Source organism: Balaenoptera borealis, assembly GCF_965194805.1.
Source record: "Balaenoptera borealis genome assembly, chromosome: 11".
Taxonomy (NCBI): Eukaryota; Metazoa; Chordata; class Mammalia; order Artiodactyla; family Balaenopteridae; genus Balaenoptera; species Balaenoptera borealis.
Genome location: NC_138868.1, coordinates 95116038 through 95137609, shown reverse-complemented (window position 1 = coordinate 95137609; position 21572 = coordinate 95116038). Strand labels below are relative to the sequence as shown.

Below are 21572 nucleotides of genomic sequence, written 5' to 3'. Positions count from 1 at the left end.
TTTAATATGCTTAGAGAAGAGTGGTTTTAATTCTGAGGTAGAAATCTAACCTACAAACACTCAATAGTCTTTTTCACCTTTGGTTTCCAAAATTTGTAGCTTTAGATTTCAGAATATAGAAAATCATTACAAATTAACTGGCATTTCCTATATTACTACATCTTCATAGCTAAAGGATTTTATTACTACACCATCCATCAGAGGTCAAGATCATATTCTAGATCTCTATAAATAATTTGAATTAAATGGAAGTGGCTCTGAGGCACAGTTTTTCTGTGTATGTTTATGGGGAGTGATTCTTTTACGGGACTCCATGTTTTTGATCTTTGCTGATTGACTTTGGAATCTTTCATATGAAGATTGAAATCCAAGGGTTGAGTTTAAGGAGAAATATTCCTTTCAGAGACTTCCAGATAAGGAGGGTAATGTCAATAGTGTGTACTCCTCTTGCTTTTATATCTACTTTCTGGTCAATTTTCTAATGACCGATTGATAGCAAATCTAGTATCTATATTTTTATAACTTGGTCACTGATAACTTAGGAGTGGAAGACTGGTCATTTTATCAGATAACTTTAGGACAGATTCTAAAGTAAGAGATTTTACGTAACTCACTTTACTTGATAATGACTTTGTCTTTCTTCTGTTTCCTCCAGTGGCAGTTTGTTTTAAATTCCCATCAGGAATGTCTATTATTTATCTCCTTTTTTTGAGAGCAATGGTCCTAGTTTCTAATGAATAGAAGAATATGCCCAGAAATAGATTCTGTGTTTAAAAAGCACACATGTTTAATTTGTAGTCCCACCACGTAATCTGATGATCGATATCCAGAAAGACACTGCGGTGGAAGGTGAGGAGATTGAAGTCAACTGCACTGCCATGGCCAGCAAACCAGCCACGACCATCAGGTGGTTCAAAGGGAACAAGGAGCTCAAAGGTAAGATGCGAATTGCCTTGTACTGAGGTAGCCAGTCCACAGTCAATCCCAGCAGGAGTACACCTTTGTGGACGTTAAAGACAAATGCAAAACACACCCCTGAACAAAAATGCTCATTTATATTGGGTTGGCCAAAAAGTCCGTTCTGTTATAAGCAAAAATGAAAGACACATTTTTCATTTTCACCGAGAACTTTTATCAAACAACGTATTTCTTAACCGAACGAACTTTTTGGCCAACCTAACATATGGTTTGCAATCAGTTACTAAGTGTGTCTGAGCCCAAGGCGTAACAGCATTTTACTGTTCTAATTCATATCCTCATTCTGTTGTTTGAGGGTTCATGGTGATATGTGCTGCTAGATGTTTACTCAGAGGCTCAGAGAGAACCAGGCCTGTAAACTAGAACTCTCTAGACCAGTTAGAATCACTGAGGTATCCCCTGAGCTCAGGCTGGCCATGTCCGTACCCTTAGTTCTCCTTGCTTTTACCATGTGACCCAGGGTGGGTCAGGACCCCAGATTCTTGTGTTACACCTTGAAAAAAATGTATAGCAGTCCTGGCCATGATGAATACCAAGTCATTCTAACATCTATTGGACTATCGGTTGTTTTGACAACGTGCTTTCCTGCAAGGGTGCTTGTGCTAAGCAGCTGAAAATCTATCTTCATAGCGAACTTGCAGGCACCACCCTTCTTGAGAAATCTGTGATTCAGTTGCCCGTGTCAGCAGCCTATTCTTCTGCAACGTTTCTGACTTTGTGCTGGCAGCACAGGCAACTTTTTTAACCCTGCTCCTATTGTCTTTCCCTCAGTACCAGGCCATCCAGATTTGATTCCTGGATCCTTGGACACCTGCCCTCTTAGCCACTGCATCGGCTGAAGGATACAGCCTAGCCCCTATTTTTGACTCTCTTTTGCCAGTTATCCTAAGTTCCTCATGCATGTCTGCATTCCGATTCCTTTCTTTGCAAAAGGTTGCCTTGCAAGTAGTACCCAGGACAGAGGACTCAGGGCCTGAACTCCTCTGATCATTTGACAGAAATGCTTGCTGTGTGCCTCAGTTTCCTCTAAAATGGGGATATTAATATTTACATACCTTGTGTGATTCTTACGAAGATGAAATGAGTGAATATTTGTAAAGCATGGGGCTTAGTGTCTGGGCCAAGGTAAGTGCTCTGTATGTGCTTGTTAAATAAATAAATAGTTCCAGGAAGAAAAGAAAGTCCTTTTAGAAAGAGGATATAAAAATCTATATCTAGAAACAGAAAAATCTATATATAATGGCTTAAGTTTCAAAAAGCTTGCTCTGTTTTAATCTCCTATTTGCTAGGTATGGTTTTGGAAGGAAGGAGTTTCTCATTTCCCCTCTGCTTTTCTGTCTAAGTGAATTGAGCCATTAAATGTGTACCAATAAGTACAAAACATTAAAAGAAAGTTAATGGTGCGCCATGTCCCAGGGAGTGCTGAGTTCAGGAAAGGGGCCTCCTTGGCCTATTCATCCCATCCGGAAGCCTCCTCCCCCCTTTTCTGGGTGTTCTTGGATGTGGCTCCCTTCTGGCCTGAAGCCTATATCTTACTTTGCTCTACCCACTGCCACTGCATTTTTTTGTGTTCTTCCAAAAGTCTCCGAGTTTAAACATTTCAATTCCAATTTCATTTAATTGTAGTTGCTTTCCCTGTTAATGGTTGCTGATGGGGGTGGGCAAAGGGGGTTGTTTATATCTTTACTCCTGATTGAATTACTTAAGGGATTTGGATGACGTCCTGGAATTTTTAAACCGCATGACAGCCTAGTAGATGTGTTAAGTTCAGATGGTTGTAGGGGGAAAAAGCACTTCTCTTTTCTTCCTCCCTAATGCCTTGAGCAGTCAAATGTCAAAATGGGTCAACTTTCAGCTGCATTTTTTGTGGGAAAATTTAAGACAGAAGAAACATATATTTACATAAAAATAATAAATAGTATGTGGAGTTGATTTTATCTTAAGTACTATCCTGCAAGGCTGAAAAGTAGGAAATTATCATTTTGTCAGTTATCTACCCCCCAGATTACCCTTATCTGGAGTGACTTCCATTATGTTTATTAAAATAGTAATGTTGGGGCAGAGGGAGGGAGGGAGGGGAAGATATTTAAGAAAAGAGGGAGATTCACTCAGCTCTGGTTCCTTGGTATGTCCCCCCAGGCAAATCGGAGGTGGAGGAGTGGTCAGACATGTACACTGTGACCAGTCAGCTGATGCTGAAGGTGCACAAGGAGGATGACGGGGTCCCGGTGATCTGTCAGGTGGAGCATCCTGCCGTCACTGGAAACTTGCAGACCCAGCGGTATCTAGAAGTACAGTGTGAGTACCTGTCTTAGCCCTTTCTGGCCACTGTGACAAACTACCACAGGCTGGTGGCTTATAAACCACAGAAATCTACTGCTCACAGTTCTGGAGGCTGGGAAGTCCAAGGTCAGGGTACCAGCATGGTCAAGTTCCAGTGAGATCCCTCTTCCTGGTTCATGGCTGGCACCTTCTCACTGTGTCCTTACATGGTGGAAGGGGCTAGAGATCTCTCTGCAGCCTCTTTTATAAGGGCACTAATCCCAGGCATGAGGGTTTCACCCTCCTGACCTAATCACCTCCCAAAGGCCCCACCTCCTAATGCCATCACATTGGGGATCAGCATTTCAACGTATAAGTTTTGTGGGGTGGGGGGGGGGGCACAAACACTCAAACCATAGCATTACCCAAGTATTTTATCCTGAGGGTATAGAGTAGCAGTTTTTTAAAAATACTTCAGAAGCCACTTATTGAATACATATGTTTTTATATAGTTTAGGTAGAATTTTTATCTTGTTGTCTTGGTAGAAAAATAATCAAAGGATTATTTTACTGAAACACTGCCATATTATAGAGTGCCAGTGAGGATTTTGAAAATACTACATTTAACCCAAATGTAAAACTTGAAAATGATTCCATCTGCTCTAGCGCATGACTTAATTAATTAAATTTTGTGAATATTGACTGTAATCATTTCTATGCCAACTTCAAAATCTAGGGTAATTCCAGCCGCCCCCCCCCCCCGCCCCTGGCTTTATTAACCCCATCATAAGTGCTGAATTTTTTTATAGAAGTGATTTTATTCCCACTGAACATCGGCATCTTGTTTTAGATTGCAAGTTCTCTTCTATTTTAGCTTAAATGATAGTGATGAGTTTAAAAGTGGAACTCTTTGGGATGAGTGCCGTGGTCTTGATGGCTTCATCAGTAAAAGCTGGCTCATGGTGAGTGAGGTTTCTCCTCACTGTGCCCTATGGACTAAAGATGCTCTCCTCATCTTCTCCTCTGGGCTCTCCTACTTGTGGAAAAAATATCTGCTTTCTGCACAAAATTATCCTTGCACCAAAGTTGTGGCTGAGTAGCCAGCTTCTCACTTTTTATCAAAAGACTTCTGTAACTTGACCTCTGCAAAATTCCAGGTGGCATTTGAGTGTGCCTAGTGAAAATGTTGCAGGAGTTTGATTGGATGTCAATGATTGGGCATCAGATAAAGGAAAAGCATTACTCTCTGTGAATTATTCTATTAATTTTCTAGGGCTGCCATAGCAGATTACCACAAATTGAATGGCTTAATAAACAACAGACATTTATTCTCTCACAGGGGACAGAAGTCTGAAATCAAGGTGTCGACAGGGCCAAATTCCCTCCGAAGGCTCTAGGGAGAGGATCCTTCCTTGCCTTTTCTGGCTTCTGGTGGCTCCAGGTGTTCCTTGGCTTGTGGCCACATCACTCCACTCTCTGTCTCCATCTTGACCTGGCCTTCTTCTCTTCTCTGTGTGTCTCTTATAAGGACACTTGTCATTGGACTTGGGGCCCACCCGGCTAACCCAGAATGGTCTCAATTCAATATCCTTAACTTAATTACATCTGCAAAGAATCCTTTTCCAAATAAGGCCACAGTCACAGGTTCCAGAGGTTAGGAATTAGGTATGTATTTGGTGGTGGCAGGGGTGGGCATCATTAATCCCCCTATGATTTGTATCACCTGCTTAGGTTGCCTGAGCAAAACAGGGGATGGAGAAAGTTATAAAAAGTTGCTTCTACGAGGCCATCCCATTCCACTTTGTGAGCTTGGCTCAATTTAACATTACATAATGCCAGTTTTTCTTGTTAATTCATTTCATCTACTTCATTATGTGGCTTCATTATGGGCATCATGCTTATAATTTTCATATCACTAAAACTATTGTGGTGTAATGTCCCTATAATGGGAAAACAGAAAAGATCAGATATTATCTAAATTGGTAGATAGTAGATTTCTTGTGACTTTGTTAATATGTAATTCATTTAAGCAAACTTAATACCCATTAACTTTCCTTGTAGGGGCCCATTAGCTTTAATAATACATTAGCTCCTTTGTGAGACCTGAGTAGCTGTTCACCCAGTTCCCACCCCTAAACTCTTAGTTTCCCAGAGTATCTTCTAAATAGAATATAGCCCCACCCACCGACAAAATTATACTCATTTCCAAATGCAAAATATTTCAAGCACTACACCTCCTACCCCTTGGAAGACTTGCCAATGATCTTTATAAAGCCTTTTCTTTTGAAGATTCAAGTGAGATTTGTCCTTCTAAGAAAAGGAATAAAGCTGCATATCTAAATCCATTTGACTTCAATCTTACAAAGTACTGCTAGCCCTTAACTGCCCGAAAGTGACTTTAATGCCTTCCCCAAATTGAAGACACATCCCTGGGTCATTTTTAACTTTAACATGGCACCTTTTTATGGGAGACTCTGTTCTTTTACCCAACGTAAGCCACACAAACATTTTATCCTTTGATATTCCATTTCTTGGAATGTATATAAGGAAAAATGTCTTTTTGCATAAAAGAAGGTTAAGAATTACAAAGCATTGTGTTAATCTGAATGGAGTTTAGAGTCTGATCTGGCATCTTAATACGATGCTTCATGCTCAAGAAAGTCACATGACAGTTCACTACCCTCCCTCTATAGAACACTACTGAAAAATTTGCAGAGTCAGCCAGGAATTCCTTACGTAGCATCTTCAGACACATCGGAATTCTCTACTTCATTACCTACCAGCTTTACTCTCCTTGAACACCAGCAGCTATGGACAACAAAAAGCCTCATGTCTCAGGTGCTCAAGGCACTCGGTCATTGGGTGCTAGAACTTTCTCAGACCTTGGCCAGTGGTGTTGGGGATTCAGCTCCATTCCCCCCATAGGAGGCCCCTCTCTGCAGACAAGCCACACCATGTCTCTCTCTTTTTTTTTTTTGAAGTATAGTTGATTTACAGTGTTGTGCCAGTCTCTGCTGTACAGCAAAGTGACTCGGTTATACACATATATACATTCTTGGTGGCCATGAAAAAAGAAGAGATACTTGAATGCGTGAGATTCAGTAGCCAGTCTGCGTGGATGGTGAATTATTTTGGATACTCTGTGAGGAGTAACATTAGACCTTTTTTTTTTTTTTTTTAAAGTTTTATTTATTTATTTATTTATTTTTGGCTGTGTTGGGTCTTCGTTTCTGTGCGAGGACTTTCTCTAGTTGCGGCAAGCGGGGGCCACTCTTCATCGCGGTGCGCGGGCCTCTCACTATCGCGGCCTCTCTTGTTGCGGAGCACAGGCTCCAGACGTGCAGGCTCAGTAATTGTGGCTCACGGGCCCAGTTGCTCCACGGCATGTGGGATCTTCCCAGACCAGGGCTCGAACCCGTGTCCCCTGCATTGGCAGGCAGATTCTCAACCACTGCACCACCAGGGAGGCCCAAGACCATTATTTTTTAATTGGCCCAAACTCTGGACTCAGCAGTTCTTAAACTTTTGGGGATCGTTGACCCCTTTAAAAATCCTTTGACAGCTATAGAGCTGGAAATTATGACATTCACCACATTTTACTTCCAGTATAAGGAGTGTATTTACAGTTTTCCTAATTTTAGGTATTCAAGGGCCACTTTCACAAGTTTTACCAAATCCACAGGTCATCTGTGTTCGTATCACATTTAGAATTTTTAAGTCATTTTATTGCTTTAACCTAACCAAGACCTGTGTAAAAGCACCTGTAAAATTATGAGTTTTATTTGCTATGTATATTCTATCTAGTAAACTTTAAGATAAATATACAACTATTATTTTTTAATGTCCTTTCCTTTGCCACCTAAAAAGATTTCTTATACTATCAGTGATAAACATTAGTTTATCACCAGGACATCCTGAACTGGTCCATGGACCTCAGATTAAGAATTACTCTACTCTGGGGAAATGAGACTACCTTCGAGGCAAATCTAACCTGATAGGATTGGTGTTAAGTATACTCAGTTCAACCTTAGCCCATTTTGCTACATGAAGTTTTTTGGAAACCTCTCTCTACCTCATCTAAGGTGGATGGATATTAATCAGGATAAGAACAGAGTAAAATGACAGATAATGGATTTGAATGCTGTATAAATTATGTCCTTTTAGAAAATACTATTTTTTAAAAAGGCAATGAAAACCTACGTTGTATGCCACTAAATATCTTACTTTAAAATTGACAGGAGCAAGGAGGAGGGATAAAATGAAGGGAAGGGTTGCACACTCCCCTTGACACGGAGAGCCACCATATTGTCTAGAAGACAAGGCTTGAGCTCCAACTTGGAATCCCTTTTGTGGTGTGGATTTAAGTCCCAATTAATTGAACACAGAATTTTGCAGCGTTTGTTTGTTAAGACACTTGTATGTGGTACCAGCAGAAATTGTGGTGCCCAATTATGTGAAAAATCAGCCAGATGTGTATGCTGTCATACTTTAAATAATCCTTAAGTTTTTGGTGAGTACAGATATTAATTGTGTAGTATGCATTGAAGTGATTAACGTCAATGTAATTTATCATCTGGAGATTTCTGAACATAAATAAGTGAGTTGTTTTGTTCAGCAAGGTGTTGACCTCTCAGAATTAGTGAATTAAAGTCCCCCCTCCCTTTTTTTTATTATAAATATGGAAGGCACCACAATCAGCCAAGTGTTCAGTTATTTGATTTTCCGGGGCATTAGCTGCTCTTGTTTGTGGCATTTCCCTGTTGGGTGCTCGTTTGCAAGCTCATTAATAAGGTTTTCTCATAGGACCGTTGCTGGGAAGGAAGAACATACAGTAGGGCTCTTAGTTTTCTAGCTTTCATTCTGAGACTCAGCAAGGATACGGCAGCACGCAGTTAAATGTTTAAAACAGAAAGTAATTGTGCTCGCGACCTGGAATTCAAAGCTCTCTTTCCTTAGATGTTAGGCAGAGAACAGTTTTGCTTTTTAATGTTCTGAGCTATATGACCCTAAACTCTTTCTGTGCAGTTTTTTCTTTCCAATGTCTGTGTATATAGCGTTGCTCAAATTTACAACAGGGTTGATTATAGCAGAATGTGGTAGAATTGTAGCACGGTTAGTGGAGCTTCAGATCTGAGCGAACATACTCTTGTCAAATAAAAGCCTGTTTAAAGGAGAACAGTTCACTGTCTGCGCGTTAAAAGAAAACTGTCTAAATAGCATCAAGGTGGAAACACATAGCGACATAAGCTGGGAATTCAAAGAAAAGGTGTGACCCTCAGTATGGAATTCAGATTGCTGTGCAAGGGGGGAAGCCTTACTCTGGACCGAGGTGAATCGGAAGCTCTGGAATTACTGCTGTGTGTCTTTTGCTTTCCCCCGTCGTAGCCTTGCTCTTTAAAATGTTTTGCAAAAATCCTCATCTAGTGAGGATTTTGTGTGTGTGCATATCTGAAAAAAAAAAAATTTAAGAGATAGGTTTTGAAATGGAGAATGAAACCAAAGACTCAAAAAATGGGTGTTTGAATGCCTTCCCTGCTCTGATTATCATCTGCTAGTTAATTATGTTCGTGGGCATCATTTTCAAAATGAGTTGTATTGACTCAGTGTAGCCAGGTATTTTGTACATCCATATTCCTGTTCATCGAGGGTCCACAGAAGGCTAGATTTTTTTTTTCTTTCATTCCCTCAGTTGGGGGAAAATTGGGCATTGAGGAGATGATCAAAACCTGTTCTTTGTGCCAAAATAAATGTTTCTCTGGTATCGATAGTGTCCTGCAGTGAAGGAGGGAGAAAAACCTGGAAATGGGAAAATCTTTCCTGTTTGGAGTGGAGGATAACACACAGTTTACCACGGCAGCTCCCATATCCCATCCTCTCCCCCATCGATTCTGCTCCCAGGTTATATTCTTCAAAGCATAATAGCTGGCGTTCTCATATTTGGCCTGTTTCTCTCTGATCTCCGGTCTCTTTTTTTTAACAGAATATGCTCTTCCTCCCACTCTCCCTTTCTTTTATTTTTTTAAAGCAATGAATTGAGTTCCAGGGAAGTTATTTCAGTATTTATTATTCCTCCTGAAAAATAATCAAGGCATGGAGACCCCCTGATTCAAACTAATGTTCTAACCTATCATTTTTTTGTGTTAACACACAGTAGAAGCGGGTCCAAGTTCCTGATGCCATTAACTCTATAGAGTGTTAGCGAGGCATTCTGCAGTGCCAAAGGGGGCGGGAGACTGAGTCACTAATACTCAAAAAACAAAGAGTAAATATTGGGCCAACTCCATTGTGAGCAAGACTTGAATGACATGACTCTTAGGGAAGAAAGCCTTTGCCATCATCCCTGCCTTCTGAAGGCACACCCTGTAGAAAGAGGCCTCTTCCCACATCTCACTGTCTGACCTAATGTATTTGGAAAAGGTGTGTCTCTGTGGCCGTGGACATTGAATACTATGTAGTGAAACAGTTCTTCTAATGTGCGCTCTTAATGGTTTTTAACTCAAGGTCAGATTTTGATTCTGTGGAAGGTTAAACGGTTGTAAAGCTAACATCTCAAAATCTAAAAAGAATGGTCCAAGGGGGATCGCTGGGGGAAGTGGGGGATTAATCAGGAGTTTGGGATTAACATATACACACGACTATATGTAAAATAGGTAAACAACAAGGACCTACTGTATAGCACAGGGAACTATACTCAATATCTTGTATTGATAATAACCTATAATGGAAAAGAATCTGAAAAAGAATATATATATATATAAACCTGAATCCCTTTGCTGTACACTTGAAACCAACACAACATTGTAAATTAACTATACTTCAATTTAAAAAAAAATATGTTTTTAAAAATGTTGGACAACCAAATAAAACTTCCTATACTTAAGGTGGTTAACAAAAAATAAATAAAAAGAATGGTTCAACAACATTCTTTATGATTTCATTTAAGATACCACCTTGAAATATACCCAAAATGCTAAATAAATGTGTAGTGAAGTGGAAGTATGTAAATCAGACAAGCGGGTTGAACCTCAAATTTTGGGAGCTGGATTGACCTTCTAAAAGAAAAATAGAATTGTATTTTGCAATGAGGGCTGTTAAAGTGATTAAACAAGGAGGCCATTAGACCAATCTAATAAGGTGACTCTGATACCTTGGTAGCTTATGTAGGCAAACCAAAACCTAAACCAAAGCCAATGCCCTCCAAGGCAATGAAACTCAAGCCCAGCCAATCACAAATAGCTAACCAGGCTTCCCAAATTAGGCAACTGCTCAAGCTCTAGCCAATCAAATAATTCACTTTCTTTACTTCCGTGTCTTTTCTATTAAAACCTTTCCCCCAGCTCCTATTGGAGCACTTTCAGTTTGGGCTGCCCTGTTCAAATGGATGCTCAAATAAACACTTGAAAATTTTCATGTGCCTTGTCTATCTTATAACAGGGCTTAGAGGGATTCAGGGTCTGCTTGTTTTTGTTTTGTTTTTGTTTAACCGGTAGCAGAGCTAGAAGTCCATGCCCCAATGTTTCCCCACTTTCTCATTCATTCATTCACTTGGTAAATATGTATTGAACGCCTACTATGTGCCAGGCACTGACACTGTTCTAGGCACCAGGGATACAAAAAAAACCTTTTCTTGTTACAGAGCTAACGTTCTTGTGCAGAAAATCTTGCTGTGAGAATTTTCTCACCCAGTGTTCACTTTCTAATTCTGAAGATTTCTCAAAGATATGGAAGAGTGCTGTGTGGGTGAGTGTGCACCCCACTTCAAAGGCACTGGAAACTACTCTCTGCCACAACATCACAGAATAAAATTTGATTCTGTTGGGTAAACAGTAATCTCAATATCCACAGAACTACTCACAAGTTGCAACAAGAGGAAACTGCATTTTACTGCGTAATGTGGCACATGCTCTTCGGTCCCACATCCGTCCCCTCAGGTTTGACTCACCCCACTCATCATAGCTCAGCCCTCCTCAAGAAGAACAGTTTAAGTGCTCCGATTCATACAACAGATGTAACAGCAGGAGGTCCTTCACCTTGCAAACAAACAAAATAAACGGCAGTGAAAATTATTCGTGAACGTATTGTGACACTGGGAAGCAAACCTTTTGCAAGATGTTCTCTTTAAGTCCTCTGAGAGCTCGCTGTGACTGTGTTCTCTCACCAGCCCCAATGACCTCGTGATACATCGCCCTCCTTCAGAGCAAAGCTGGGCTCTCCCAGCAGCTTAGGCGGCCGTGTTATAGGGGTTGATTCTTGCTTTGAGCTCAAGCAGCCCCTCATACTCACCAAATCTCAGGTGCATCTCGGCATTGTCGTGCTTCTCCAAACTGCCATAATCCCCCATGATTGACAAAGGCCCTTCTGTCAGTGCTTCCCCACCTGAATGCACAGGCACTGACCCAAACCGTCCTCGCAGCCATTCTGATCCATCTGGGCCCACACTGCCCTTGAGTTCTCCCTGGTGGGCCCGAAACAATGAACACTTGGTCGACAGGCATCCAGTCTCACTCTAACAGGTGTTTCAGAATGTTGGATGAAATCTAAGTAAGGGACACAAAGAGCCTGCAGGAACAGATTTGCACTTGGGGTCCTGGACCTGCTTGCAGTCAGCGCATCAATGAACATTTGAGGCCCACGTCCCCTGCTTTAGAAAATCTCAGGCAGGGAAAGCGTCAGGAGCCCCTGGGCTAACAGGTCTCCTCCTGCCGCGGTGTCAGGGCACCTTCCCTCTTATCTCAGCAATGCTCCTCTCTGGTACATGGGGAGGATAATATCCCAGGCAAAAGGAAACCGCAGTGTACTTTTTTTAACTAAGAAATTTTAAAGACCTGATATGTTACTGCGGTAATCTAGAGGGAAGGAGACTGTGACTTTTCATTTACATAGGAAAGTGAAATACACGTTCCAGAGTCTTGAGTTTCATCTTCTGAAAAGATCATAGAATATGGTGCAAGGTCAGACTGGCATGAAATCAATTGTAATCTGCCAGCAAGCCATTCTAACCTCTTTTAAGAGTTTCCTTTTATAAATATATTTTTTCCCTTTATAGAGAGAGCAAAGTCCATTTAAAGAAAGTCTCATCAAATCAGAATGTCTTTCTAATATGATTTTTTTAATTGGCTGCTACTGTAGTGTGACCTAAAGCCTCCTGGTATTTAACCCTCTGTGCGACTTTGACCAATGGACGAATTTTGTCTGCTGTAGTAGTCTTGCTAAATGTCTTTTATGGGGTTTTTAAACAATTACAGTGTATTATGAAAACCTCAGATCCCTCGACCTAATTGATTGGCTGTTGGTGGTACCATCTCTGTAGCTGTAATGTTCCATGAGTGCACAGACCTAACTATTTTTCTTATTTTTATATAGCAGTTCCATTTTATAGTGACATTAAGCCATTCTGCAGTACATTTCTAGACAGTTATTGTACTTGGGCAGAAAGTGTCAGCTGGCTTTTAGCCTTGTGCCTTCCAACACCAACCGAGGCATAAAATGATCACCCAGAAAATGTTCTGGGCCTTACCTCATTACTTAAAAATAAATCTTGGAGTCTGGTTCTGTTTCAGAAAAGATTCGGCGGGTTATAACGTTTGATTTATGAACATAATTAAAATATAAATGATGAGCTTCTGGGCTATGCAATCAGCCATCTGGATTGTTCAGTATTTTGACATACTCGGATTGTGGTCAGGATCATCCTGGGAAGATGTAGCAGCCCTGGGTTCTAGAGGTGCCAGTGGAGTCCCAGGGTTTCTATTCCACCTGTTGGGAAGGCTCAAGTTCCTCTTTCAGGGCAAAGGAGGGGGAATTGAATTTGTTTTTTAAGTTTCCTTCACCCAGAGACGGATCTTGGCACACAGACCCTCTATTTGGCTCCTAAGCTGGGCGTGAAGATAGCTCAGCTGCCCACAGTCGAATAATATGCCTATAAATACTGCACGTGTCAACAGAGGAGGACATTTTTCTGTATAATGCAAGCAAGATTAATATTTACCTTTCCAGTGAGCTATTAAGGTAACTGTGGCAGCTGTACCCATAAGTAGATGGTAGATGTTTCTCCAGAAACCTAGAGAGTAAATTGGGAAAATCAGTTATCAAAATTGAAGGTGTATTTCCTGTGGCTTAGTATATGATTTTTTTAAACATAAATTCCAGGTATAGCAAGGCCTTAGCTTGTTATTCCTAATTTATGTGAGTAATTGACAACTGGCAAACAGCCATTAGGAACATAAAAAGCATTTAACTAAAACAAACTCAGTGGTACTGAAAAGGCAGGGTGGATGGATTTTCAACACCGTCTTTATTATTAATGGAAGTTGAGCGTGTAAAAACCCTTAGTGCACCGTGCTGAAAAATATACTCTCTCTGTTTGCTTGTAAATTACACAAAGGAGAAAAAAGGACAAAAGAGCCTTCCACGTTGGCCAGCAAGCATTCTGCTTCTCCTTAATTAATGGGCCAAAGTCAGCAGTGCATGGAAAATGTAGACCTTCTGTGGATCAGAGATTAACCTATAAGAAAATGTTACATTTCAGCCCAAATTTGGGGCTTTAAATTTAGCTTTCCTCAGAATGGTTCCTGGATAAGGATGACAGAGGTTCCCTAACCAGGAACTCCGGAAGTACTGCTGTTTCTGAGCATGAACTGTAAGGGAGCCGGTATTTTGTTGTCTGTGTTTTCAGTGGCATAACCTTCTACCATTTTTTTTTTTTTTCTTGGTATCTTGTGGGTTGTTTTTTTAATAAACTTTACCAACTAGCTCTGTGTGCAAGTGTATTATACCACCAAAAATAATAGACCCACATATGTCACCCAATGGTTGTATTTAGCCTACAGTATTGTCTATAGCTCTCAAAGGTGGGCACCCAGGACACTTGCCCAGCAGCCAGTGTTCATTTAAGGTCATCCTGTTTATCCTTTTTGAGTATTTTTGCCTTTCTTTAATGATTAGCTTCCCCACCCAGCTATCAGTATCTGGAGACCTCTACGCCATTTTCCTCTTAAACATGGCCTTTGCCAACAAGTCTAAGAATAGAATCGTGTTACTTTCAGGGGTCAGCTGGAGCTTTCGGTCCCAGTTCACTTACGTTCTCTGGCAAGTGACTTAGCTCCTCAGAAAGCATTACCAATTCAGCGTGCAGTGCCCACCGATGTACAAGAAGCCTCTCTTAAAAGGTTTTGAATGCCACGTGGTTTTCAGAGACAGAAAGATCCAGCGCTAGTAACACGACTGTAAAAACACATCCAGAAAACAGCCATCCCTAGAGAGGACCTCGTGCAGCTTGTTTGGCTGTGTACAGGTAGAGATGTTTGAGCCCTGCCATATTTCTCTTTGCTCCCTGATACCATAGGGTGAATGATAATGAGCGAACCACTGCTTGTAAAAGGCCAAGGGGCTGTTGTTTGGGTGGTGTGATTGTCCGAGAAAGTAAAGTTATGGCAATTGTTTTGACCTTTCAGCCAACTGATGTCGTGCCCTCTCACATTTATTACCTCTTGGGTACATTTCCAAAAATATACATTTACAAAGTCATGAAATTAAATGAGAAAAATGATGTAGGGATTAATAGTTTATTAGTTCAACAAAGGGAAAAAAAAAATCCTCCCAATTCCATTCAGGTTTTATTTGTAAATGTATTTGTGTGTGTATCTAAGTTAATTCCAACCCCTCCCCATTCCCTGTACCTCCTAGCGTTCCTCTCTCATTCCCACAGCCCCACAAACTCACAAACACAGTTTTTAAATAGCTAGTGGAAATAAGAATACCTACATCACTAAAGTATTCACTTACACTTAGGAATACATCACTTAGGAATACCTAAATACTTGACTGCGTTAGGAAGCTATACTCAGTATACTTGGCTTTAATTATGGATTGCCACTGGGAAACGTGGGTTTGAATCAATAATCCCTCCAAACATACATTTCATGGGGCTGTCTCTCATTATGTTATCTCTATGACCTTGGACAACCTACATCATTCTCTAGGTACCAATGTTCTCGTCCCTAAAACTGGGCTTTTTCCGCCACCAAGGATGGTTCCTACCATAGTAGACTCGGTAACTGTCAGTTTCCTTCCTTCTGATTTGTTTACGTTGAGCCATCATAGAGTTTCATTAGGGGCCACCAGAACCTCCCAGTTCTTTATTCTTAGAGACATCTGAGTGGAATTCAGGAGTTTTGCCTTTCCCATTTGAAAACAAGAGCATAGAAGGGGCAAACTTATTAATATGCAGTGTCACAACATATTGTCACATAGTAATATATGATCTATGATAAAATGTATCAATTCTGAGCACCGCAGATATCTGTGGCTTCACCTCAGCATGAAGGCAAATGAGTTTCCTTTAGCTTGAGTGAGTCTGGAGATAAACTTAAATGTAACAAAATGTATTTCACAGGAAATGTTTGATGTGGCGTGGTTGGCTTATGAATCTCTTATCTGTTCGTGGTTCACTCCTTAGAGTTATTAGTCAATTTAATTTGAGCAAATGCCAGGATTACTTACTAATTAGAAGGATTTTACTGAAGGCACGAGGATGGGAAGCACGTGAGTGCTGGTAGTATGGGGTTTGTGACAGCATGCAAGTCTGGTTCTGACTGATGATATCATTTGCTAAACATTGTACTTTGTGTTGTTGTCACACAGATAAGCCTCAAGTGCATATTCAGATGACTTATCCTCTACAAGGCCTAACCCGGGAAGGGGACGCGCTTGAGTTAACATGTGAAGCCATCGGGAAGCCCCAGTAAGTTCTGAAGGCCAAGGTTGGCAGAGGGTCACGAGCAGTAAATGTGACAACACACAGATGTGCATTCACAACTCATTGGCCTGTCACCTGTCTCCTGCTGTAAAGGATGGAAGATTTTTCAGGAACTGAAAGAATATTCAGTGAAAAGGGGAATAAATATCTGTGGTTCTTAAGGGTGAGGATTGGGAGAAAAATGAAATGCCAGCTAAGATTGAAATCTCAGCTAATTCTCTTTTATCATCATCAACATGATTGTCAGAACTATTTTCTCTCACCCACATAAAATAATCCTAATAACTTTTTAGCGTGCCCACAATCTAATGATATATCTGCTACCTTCTGTGTTAATGTCTAACTAAGCTGTTGGAAAGATGGTTTTCAGACTTAAATTAAGCTGCTGTGTTTAGGGCCAGCTGTAGGCAAATGAATTTGCCTTACTTTTCATTTTGCTTCTTCCCTCAAGGAAAAGTGACTACTAGAAATATTTTTGTTAGTAAGGAATGGTTTGGGACTTTTTCTCAAGGAATATGTATACATACTGCGTAAGGGAAAAGACTTACACTCTTATTTTATTGAAAAGTGTAAAAAAAGCTACTGCACTTGCCCCTGCTAAATTAATGAAAGTGAATTAGAGAAACTACATGTATTATCACTAATAAAGCAAAAGCCATGTGGTGGTACCACTTTAGCTATTATTCCGTTTCGTTTGGGGAGGAGGAAGAATCCTTTCATCTTTCTAATAGAGTGAAGATTGTTCTTAACTGTTTCTGAGGGAAAAAAACAATCCATTTCACATGGAACAACAGGTCAACCTAGTGATTGGGTTCACTCAGATTCTTATTGGTCCCCAACAAAAAACAGCATTGAGCTCCCTCTGCTGTCCCCTCGCTATGATTTTCTCCCCCCTCAGAGTTTTGCTAACTAGCATATTCATACAAGGACCTCAGAGCATTTTCACAAAGCTTCCCCCAAGTCTTTGGAAAGAATTCTCCCCATGACAGCTAAGCGATGATCTCTGAGAGAACAGAGAGCCGGCGGGAGCCTAGCTGCAATGGTCTCTCTCCCCACGTCAGCCCTCCCTATTTTGTGTGTCCTTCTCCAGGGCCAAGGATTTGCTTCTCTCTCTACTCACTGTTTGGAGTTGTAAAGATGGCCTTTAGGAAGGAGGAGGTGGTCTTGCTTCTGCTTTGCTTTTCCTTGGGTGTTTCAAAGTTATTTGGATTTAAGTACTTCCAGCTTCACCAGAGCAGTCTTCTTCTGCTTTGAACACTGCAAAAGATTCAGCTCTTTCTTTGCGTAAACTGTTTGAATTAGGCCCCAGGTAGCAAATTGCCTTCCTTCCAAAACAATCCAGTGGCAAAAAAAATTAATTCTCTCAGGCCTCTTGCCACTTAAAAGTACCATCCACATTAACTACATTTACAGACTATGGCTTGCTAACCTATATTTTGTTTCTATATTTTTTTCCCCCTGAAGAAGGTACTGTGTTCAGTCGAATGTGCCACGGGGACAGTAAATTGTATGCTTCCTTCGGGACATTGATGCCAGAGAGGGTATTTGCTTGTTCCTCTCAAATCGGCCCGGGTCCACGGTTGTCTGAGCAAAGCACGGGTTACTTGACTGCTAGCCCTTCTAGCATATCACCTATTTATTTTCTCAAGAAATTGCATACAATAAAAATGGTAATTTAACTTGCCATTAAATGCTGTGAATGTTCTCAGCATTTACCCCCACTGATGGTTTCAGCTGTCAAGCAGCGGGACAATAGGTCTGATTGCCGCCAGGCAGAGCCGTTCGCCTTTGCCTGCGAGGAGGACGGATGCAGGGCTCATTTTGAAATAATTTACTGGGTTGTGATAACAAACCCATGTGTCATTAAAGAAAAATTGTGACTTCACATCCCACTGGAAAACCGGAATGCTACTTGACAGGGCTGTCTTGAGTACCCATTCCTATGAAGCGCAGGTCTTAGGTTCCGATGCCGCTCCTAGAGGTAGTGCAGGAAATGAAAGGAAGCTGCTTCTGTGCCCGAATCTCTGTGGCCCTGCCTTGGAAATGGCAGCTTTCAGGCCCAGCCCTAGATGTGGCCTCGATTTCATAGGGGCTGCCTTGAAGGATTATAAATTCAGTGAGTTTGAAAAAGACTCTGTGTGTGTGCAATTTGGGCCCTGGAGCATCTTGTGAAATTTGCCTTTTCCTGATGGATACAAATGTGGTCTTTAAATCACGGAAGCAAACCTCCCCTCTGATGAGCAAGTGCCGTAGGACCCCAGGAGTTCACGTGGAGGTGCTGTCACTCCACAGCCATTGATCTGGGAGCCTGTCCCTCAAGCTGGGGGCCTGCAGGTGCACACACAGGGGAACGGGAGCAGCGTGAGGGCCTTGGAGAGCCAGGGAAGACAGGCATTTTGCCAAAGAGCACATAGATAAGGTGGCTTGGGGCCTCGGAAGGTGCGGTGGGGTCTTGGGTTGCCGGAGGGTGTGTTATGGGTAGGGGGTAAGGGGACAGGAAGTGATTACATCTTTCCAGAATGAGAAGAGGTAATTTTTTTTCAAACAGCAGAGGCCAAAGAAAGCACTATTCAGTTGTAAAAGTCCATTCCTTTCTGCGAAACTCGAAATCCACTTAAATATCACAACTTTCTATGCCACTATCTCGGCGTGTTAGTAACCATGAGATTAATGTATGTATCACTAGCCCAGGATTTGATTTTTTCCCCCTAATTAATGAGATGATTAACAATGGGTGAGCTCTGTCCTGTCTGAATTGGTGTGAAAGCACACAGCAGGGCATAAAAATAGGGCACATTGGTTTATTTGCTGATTTGTTGAAGATGAATTGGAAATAATGAGACTCCTGCTTGTGGTCTGTTGAAAGTTTTTCAACACCTGATAATATTTTTTTTAAAAATTATATTCCAAACAGATTTGTGAAGCCTTCACCGCTGTAATTCTCTGAACTTAAAATAGGTCCTCTTTAATTGTGTCATCCTGCATGGGATTCATTTACTGTGTGGGTGAGAGGTTTGATGCAGACATCTTGGTGGGAAATCATAATGCAACCTGTCTCTCTGCCATTCCCTCTGCAGGCCTGTGATGGTAACTTGGGTGAGAGTCGATGATGAAATGCCTCAACACGCCGTACTGTCGGGGCCCAACCTGTTCATCAATAACCTAAACAAAACAGATAACGGTACATACCGCTGTGAGGCTTCAAACATAGTGGGCAAAGCTCATTCGGATTATATGCTGTATGTATACGGTACGTGAGAAGACGAAGCCCTCTTCCATTTGACTCATTTATTATGTAGCTGCTGCTTGTGATTCACTCCTAGAGCTTTTGGTCAAGTTGAAAACCAAAAAAACAGTTTGTTTCCTTCAAGAATTAAAAGAAGCCTGGCCCAAGGTGGACCCCAGTGCTACTACTAGGAGGACAGCAACTTTTCTTCTCCCCTTCTAATCATGGGGGCTTCCCTCTAGATCACAGGCTCTGGTCATGCTGAGTAGGAAAGCTCTGTCCTCAGGCGCACGCTATGGAGATTATGTTAGAAATAATGACTGCGAAATTCAACCTTACCAATTAATGGCTTTTCAACTCAGAAAGTCTATTCCCAGCGGTATTTTCCGATGATACCTGGGCTAGCCTTTCTCCTGCTTTGATGAACAGAACTATCCTATTTTCAGCATGAAGCTATTACATTCCATATGTCGCAAGCCAGTAAATACTTGGAAAAAAAAATAGAAGGTCCTTGGTAGCTCTGTTAACCACCTATAGCTACTGCTTTAGACACAAGTGCTTTTTTTTTAATTTGTCTGTTTTCTTAATATCTTTTTGCAGGATTATTAAAGCATATGATCATGAATTTCACTTTCTAGTCAACAAATATTTATTGTGCACCTACTTGTACCAGCCATTTTAAACTTATTTCCCATTTATAGCTCATGGTCAATTTTGTGTCTGGTGAATATTCTCTGTTTAGTTGAGGAGTGCACTGCCTATCTAGTCTTATGATGACGAATTGAGTCTCTTCTGTCCAGTTGACTCTCTCGGTTACTTTTACACCAGGAAAAATAGTCATGAGCTGACATGACACAGAATGAGTAACCATAGGCATGACAATTTCAGTATCTTGTAAATATATGAACATGTGTGTGCATTTCTCTCTTCATGTGAGCCATGTAAATAATCCAAGTGTAAGTGTATGTGAATATACACATATACACATGTAAATCTACATATGGGATATTTACACCATAACGTCTTAGAACCTGGCCACTTTCCTTATGAAGAAAATAGGAGTAGCAGTCTCTTTGATGAAATAGAAGCATGCTTTACCTCATATCTACATGGATATTAAAATATAATCTTTAGCCTTACCTGAGTTTTGTTTTCCTTAGCATAATGCAAAGTTAAAGGCTCACATCTAATCACTTTATGTATAGACTTCTGAGGTGTGATTTCTTTGCACACTACCCATGTTGTCTGTGGTCTACACATAATAGCATTAATTCTCCCCGGTAGTTAAGGAGATCAGAGTGAAGGGAATGGCTCTCCGTGTAGGTGCAAGGAGGTGCCGAGTGCCCCATTTCCAGCCATCCCCCTTTTGCTTCTGCATCCCTCCCATGCTCAGCATCAGGGTTTGAGCCTCATGTGAGGCCCCAACCTTGCTGTTATCCAGGTTTACAGACTTTCATTCAGCTCTTTTTAAAAACGGCAGATTATGAAAAGCAGAGACAAATTTCCACCAGTCTATTATGTGCTTCCTTGATTCAGAAGACTCAGGTATCTGGAAAAACAGTTTTGACTTATTGTACCCACTGTTCCGACATCTCAAGATGAGAAACGTTTTGATAGACAGATAGATTTGAATAATTTTGGATCCTAGCTCTGGCTAGCATTTATTGAGGGCTTGCTCACTTCGTTCCATGCACTAGGGTGACAGTTTTACATGCACGATCACCTCTGATCTCCACGATAACATGACGAGGTAAGCGCCATCATCATGCCATTTTACAGGTGATAAAAGGAAGCTTAGAAAGGTCACCTAAGTTGCCCAAGTTCACACGGTTACTAAATATGTTTCAGAGCCACGATACTTTGACTCCAAAGTCTACAGTGAAATGTGTGTCTTTCTTTGTAGTTTCTCTTACTCTCTCTGCTTCCCGGTAGAACAGTTCCCTCCAATGCAAGATTGTCGTTTGGGAATGAACTCGCTGGGCCAGAATGCATTATTTGAAAGCCAGGAAACAGAGACCTGCCCATGTAGGCAAGCGCATCTACATCCAACTATCTCCCCAACCCAAGATGGTGCACTTCGCCTGGTCTAGGAATTTGCTAGATCCACAATATGCTACCTCTCTCCCGTAACCTGTACTAGCAGTAATGTTTGGGATGACAGGCTAGAATACTCACCTGAGGCGTTGCTTGTCCAGTAATAAAATATTCTAGCAGTTTGAGAAGATGGTGAGTAGGTTTTCTTTTCAAAGCCAATTTATTGTCCTACTACAGTAGCTTTCAAAGTTCTTTATGAACTCAGAGTTAACATGCTTTTAAAATGTTTAATTCTCTAGAAGTAACTTCTATACT

General features: G+C 41.1%; 1 protein-coding gene across 6 annotated transcripts in view; it reads left to right on the top strand.

Annotated features, from left to right (window-relative positions):
• Positions 1-21572, top strand: part of CADM1 (cell adhesion molecule 1) — a 325103-nt gene that overhangs the window by 266464 nt on the left and 37067 nt on the right. For all 6 annotated transcript variants that reach the window (XM_082339773.1, XM_082339775.1, XM_082339774.1 and 3 more), the window contains exons 4-7: positions 799-936; positions 3118-3276; positions 15883-15982; positions 19075-19247. In XM_082339773.1, coding sequence (XP_082195899.1) covers positions 799-936; positions 3118-3276; positions 15883-15982; positions 19075-19247 — 570 coding nt within the window. The remainder of the gene's footprint in view (positions 1-798; positions 937-3117; positions 3277-15882; positions 15983-19074; positions 19248-21572) is intronic.